The sequence below is a fragment of the Sinocyclocheilus grahami genome, unplaced genomic scaffold, assembly GCF_001515645.1.
Source record: "Sinocyclocheilus grahami isolate Dianchi unplaced genomic scaffold, SAMN03320097.WGS_v1.1 scaffold412.1, whole genome shotgun sequence".
Taxonomy (NCBI): Eukaryota; Metazoa; Chordata; class Actinopteri; order Cypriniformes; family Cyprinidae; genus Sinocyclocheilus; species Sinocyclocheilus grahami.
Window position 1 is genome coordinate 855521 of NW_015505591.1, and position 5050 is coordinate 860570.

The 5050-nt window shown below is 35.9% G+C and overlaps 1 protein-coding gene across 1 annotated transcript in view; it reads left to right on the forward strand.

The window, feature by feature from the left end:
- The window catches only part of LOC107551029 (microtubule-associated serine/threonine-protein kinase 2-like), a 20323-nt gene extending 19694 nt beyond the window's left edge, over window positions 1–629 (forward strand). The window contains exon 3 of the mRNA XM_016232508.1: window positions 569–629. Coding sequence (XP_016087994.1) covers window positions 569–586 — 18 coding nt within the window. The 3' untranslated portion in view covers window positions 587–629. The remainder of the gene's footprint in view (window positions 1–568) is intronic.
- The last annotated feature ends 4421 nt before the right edge of the window (window positions 630–5050 follow it).

Sequence of the window (5050 nt, forward strand, 5' to 3'; positions counted from 1 at the left end):
GTTTCTTTTTCTCGCGGTAGTTAGCGGAAAGCAGTGACTGGGTGATTGACAGCTAATATTAACCAATCTAAAATCTGCATTAAAGTTAAGAATGTAAAGACGAAGTTTAATTGGTTATGTAGCCTAACGTTTCATAGAACGGCAGACAGGTCACCGTATCAGGACTCAGAAGGCACATACTCTGAATGTTTTTAGAGAAATTAAAACGGGTCGCACAACAACAATTATATGCACTCGCACAAATGCTCCCAAATATATTTTGAGGTCGCACAGATTAAATTTCGGGAGCATATGCGACCAAAATCGCGATTAATTGCACACTTCATGAAATTAAGCATAGACCATTTATCTTGTTTCAAATGGTTATTTTGTCATCATTTGCTATATTCAGCAAAGTAAACCAAAAGATTGAAGGATGATTTTCAAAAATCTGTATTTTCTGCAAGCTTTTCTCAGGATAAATGTAGATGTCTTTCCAAAAAAGGACTCCAAAAGGATATATATATTTATCTGAATTGTATAGTATATGTACAGTGCAACAGCAAATAGCTTTTTTTTGACATTTTAGAGAAGTCAAGTTTCGTAACCGAACAGGACCACATGGCGATGCCAAAAAATCCCTAAACCAATCGCCTGCTGACTGCATACAGTATATCTACTACAGTACACGGATCCATTCTGTATAACTAAACACAGCAACATAAACTTGACAAATCAAAACATTATCGTGAATGTGTGTGGAAACAACGTGAATGTACGGAAATGTCTGTGCCTGTGCTGTGCATAAATACAATGTTATGAGAACATTATATTTCACACACTTTAAGCTCTTTTATTTTCAAAATGTAATAGGATTAGTCCAACGAATCGTTTGGTTTGTAATGCGTACCGAACCGAACGCCTTGTATCGAACGGTTCAATATGAATACGTGTATCGTTAGACCCCTAATATATGTGTGTGTGTGTGTGTGTATGTGTATATATATGTATATATATAGAATTTAGGTAAAGGGGTGCAGAGCCAGTGGTGGTTTTGTAGACAAACATGCCTTGAATTTTATGCGAGCAACTATTGGTAGCCAGTGCAAATTGATAAACAGAGGTGTGATGTGCATTCTTTTTGGCTCATTAAAAATGAATCTTGCTGCCGATATAGATATATATATATATATGTGTGTGTGTATATATATATGTGTGTGTGTGTGTGTGTGTGTGTATTTTTCTATTTCTTTTATTTAAAAAAATGTCATTAGATAAACTGTTCTCTGCCAATCCATCAGTGTCCTACAGGCTGCTATTGACTCATGCTCTAAGCCATTAATAATTACTGCATTTTCTCCTCTGCTACAAATTTAATGTGGATGCAGTCTTCTGCCAGCATGGTTTTTCGGCCCTCCAGACATTCATTTAGAGGTGTTCGTTCTCCTGCCTCTATCTGGCTAGCACCCTGAGACACTGAACTCTCCAGTTGAGAGATTTTTTTTTAAGCTCCGAGGGTACACACAGTCTTGTTCATTTTGCTTAACTTGAGAGCTCAGCTGTGGAGTTTACTTGAGGTGAATACCATATAGTTATTTGTAAAAAGAGTAAAACCAATATCAAGGCGTAAAATGAAACTTGAAAAAATATTAACTTTATATCTGACTATTGTTCCTGGTGAACTACTACACTGCTGTTTTTGTAAATGTGTTTTGTGTACATATTTGTATAATTGTATATTAATTAAACTCAAATAAATTTTTCATATACATTTGTTCTACTTCTTTTTGTTATGTAACTGTTAATTAAGATAATGCAGTCGACTGTTCACTATCGCAAAATAAACAGATAAAATCATGTTTTCGGCCCTCCAGACATTCATTTAGAGGTGTTCGTTCTCCTGCCTCTATCTGGCTAGCACCCTGAGACACTGAACTCTCCAGTTGAGAGATTTTTTTTTAAGCTCCGAGGGTACACACAGTCTTGTTCATTTTGCTTAACTTGAGAGCTCAGCTGTGGAGTTTACTTGAGGTGAATACCATATAGTTATTTGTAAAAAGAGTAAAACCAATATCAAGGCGTAAAATGAAACTTGAAAAAATATTAACTTTATATCTGACTATTGTTCCTGGTGAACTACTACACTGCTGTTTTTGTAAATGTGTTTTGTGTACATATTTGTATAATTGTATATTAATTAAACTCAAATAAATTTTTCATATACATTTGTTCTACTTATTTTTGTTATGTAACTGTTAATTAAGATAATGCAGTCGACTGTTCACTATCGCAAAATAAACAGATAAAATCATGTTTTTTTTTCCAGCCTGAAATCGTCTTCTCGTACATATTTTATATAGGATAAAGTAAATGAGATTTTTACAGCTACAGTTGATGACCAGTTTCTTGTCATATGAATATAGGCGAAACCAGTCTTGATTATTTAAAGAAATAATTCATTCAAAAATGGAAATTGTCTTTCTTTACTCAACCTCATGTCGTTCCAAACCTGTATGATTTTCTATCTTTATTCTGTGGAACATAAGAGGAGATATAGAGAAATGTCAAAATAACATATTTTCTGTTCTGCAGAAGAATGACATGAGGGTGAGTAAATTATGACATTTTTTTTTTTTTTTTACTATTTAAGCGTTTAAAGGTGTTAATCAAGTATTTAAGTGTTAATCCAGAGATTGGAGCATTTCTAGTTAGAAGCAGTATAGACGGCAAAAACTGTTATTTATTAAATATTTATTTGTAAAATCTGTCACTACTTCTGTGGCTTGCACAATGTATTCTTAAAGGGTATTTGTTGTTACACATTGTGTAAAAATACACAATGAATTTTTTCTAAGCTTGATTGTGTTTATGGGGTGCAGTCTAACATGTTAATGCTTCGTTTAAAAAAAAAAAAAAAACACATTATTTTTCACATAATTTACCTTTATTCCACACAGCTCTGTCCCTTCTCTGAGAAACGGGCTGATCTTTTCCTGTTTTTATGAAGCCCTGCCCTCAGAAATAGGCAATGGATTCTGATTGGTTAGCTAGCCCAGTGTGTTGTGATTAGCTAAACCGCCTCTAGTGCGCCTCTAATCGTCCCGCCCCTCACCTTGGCGGCATGTGCTCCGGTTGTATTGTAAACAACGGCATCGTTAATATCGCTTATCAGTTTGAGCCCGATTGAGAAGCAGAGGATATTATTGAAGAGGATTGTGTAGAACCTGTGCAAGCACGGCTTTTAATGGTAGACCTATGTTTTTTGTTTGTTGAGGTCTCATACTTTTAGATACGCTGTTGTAAATGGTGCCGCTTATGTTAGCTTTTAATATATGGTTTTATCCTGATTAAAGCTTTAATACAGTACAGCAACCGCATGCGCATCCATGTTTAATGCTTCTCAAAGCTATGTGAAAATAAGTGTATAATTGGAATAGTTAATTTTTGGAGCTGAATGAGAGAGAGAGAGATGCAGAGCGTGTGCAGAGCAGTGGGACGCGAGGAACAGTATTGAGAACCGCTGCTTTAGAACATTGATTTTGAAACTTGTGAATCCATTAGAATCGTTAGAAGACAGAATCGCGATTCATATATGAACAGATTTTTACGTGCACCTCTAGTTTTCTCTTCCTCTTCTCTAAAGCAGCGCAGCATGGCATCGCCCCCTTTGCTGCCTTTTCCCGAGGGTGGGGATTATCTGGGTTTGTGATGTCACGAACCCGGGAAGTAACTCGTTGTAGTCCCTACCAGCTGTTTTTGTAGGCATTAAACTGACAGAATTTTAAAAGACGATAGCTCCGTTTGCTTTGAACTTTCAGCTTCGTAACTTTGCAGATATTGTTTATGCTCAAACAGCAACATTACGCACTAACTAACGTTAAAAAAGTGACCTTTAACACCTTTTACAGCAGTGCTGGGTAGGATCAGTCACTCAAGGTAGTATACTCGATTTTCACTAACAAATGGCAACTGCTATATCATTCCCACTGTCCCCCATGCATTTGGTAGTCAGCAGGTGAATAAGTTGTCTTTATTTCATAAGCAGTGATAGATGAGCCTTTTTGATGGTGGATGAAGTCTGGTATTGATGGTCTGACTGGATGCTTACCAAACCCAAGAACATCCTTGAAGAAAGTGCTTAGCTAGTGATACAACTCCCAATGCGGGTTTGAGTACAGTAAAACGATCGTGTTTTTCAATAGGTACAAGATAGGAAAACTGATGCAACTGACTGGAAACTTGCAACATGCACTCCCTGAGCGTATATAAACTTTGCAATCAGCTCACTTTGGTTTTAACCTCAGTGTGAACATAAAGTGATATAATAATTCCATGTGGTTGATCGTCCAGAGAAATCACTACAGGTGCTTACAAAGGTTATTCATAATTATTTTTAATGTAAATGAATATGCAGCTAAATAATGTGGTTGTTCATTTGCTTTTCTCAGCAGATATGTTTTTTCTATCTGTTTGTTTCTAAATCAACTTTTCTAGTGTAATGGGTTATTTTTAAGAAGAGAGAGCCCTGCTCCAGGCCTTTATCGCATAAACATGATAATCTCTCACTGTATGACAATGCTTTGTAGAAACAGTATTATCATTTGTAAATAGTCGTGGAAAAGTAGGCTAATCCTAAATGTTTTTTGTGCTGTTTGACGGTGATTTTACTGGCAACACTCCAGAAATGTCTTCACATAAAAAATGTTGAACCAGTTATGCGTGTTGTATGGTCACCAGCCTTTATGTCAGCCTTTCAATCTTTCTTTTCTTGTCTGTTATACCAACATTCATTTTTTTAATAACCTCTGCCATACTTTTTCCTGCTTAAGTTGCCTGAGGGAGCGGGCTGAAAACTTTGGAGTTAAATGACTAGATTTTCAGTAGTGATGAGATAAAGTAAAAAGAAAAAAAGTTTATCACAGGAGCTCCTATCTTGATGTTCTCTCTGATTCTTGAAAATGCTTGCATCATTGTGGAACTAGAGGAAGCTTATTTGTTTAGTTGTGCACATGAAGGAAGGAGGTTATTAAATATGAAGTGTGTAATATGAGCTTTCAAACAGCCCAGCATC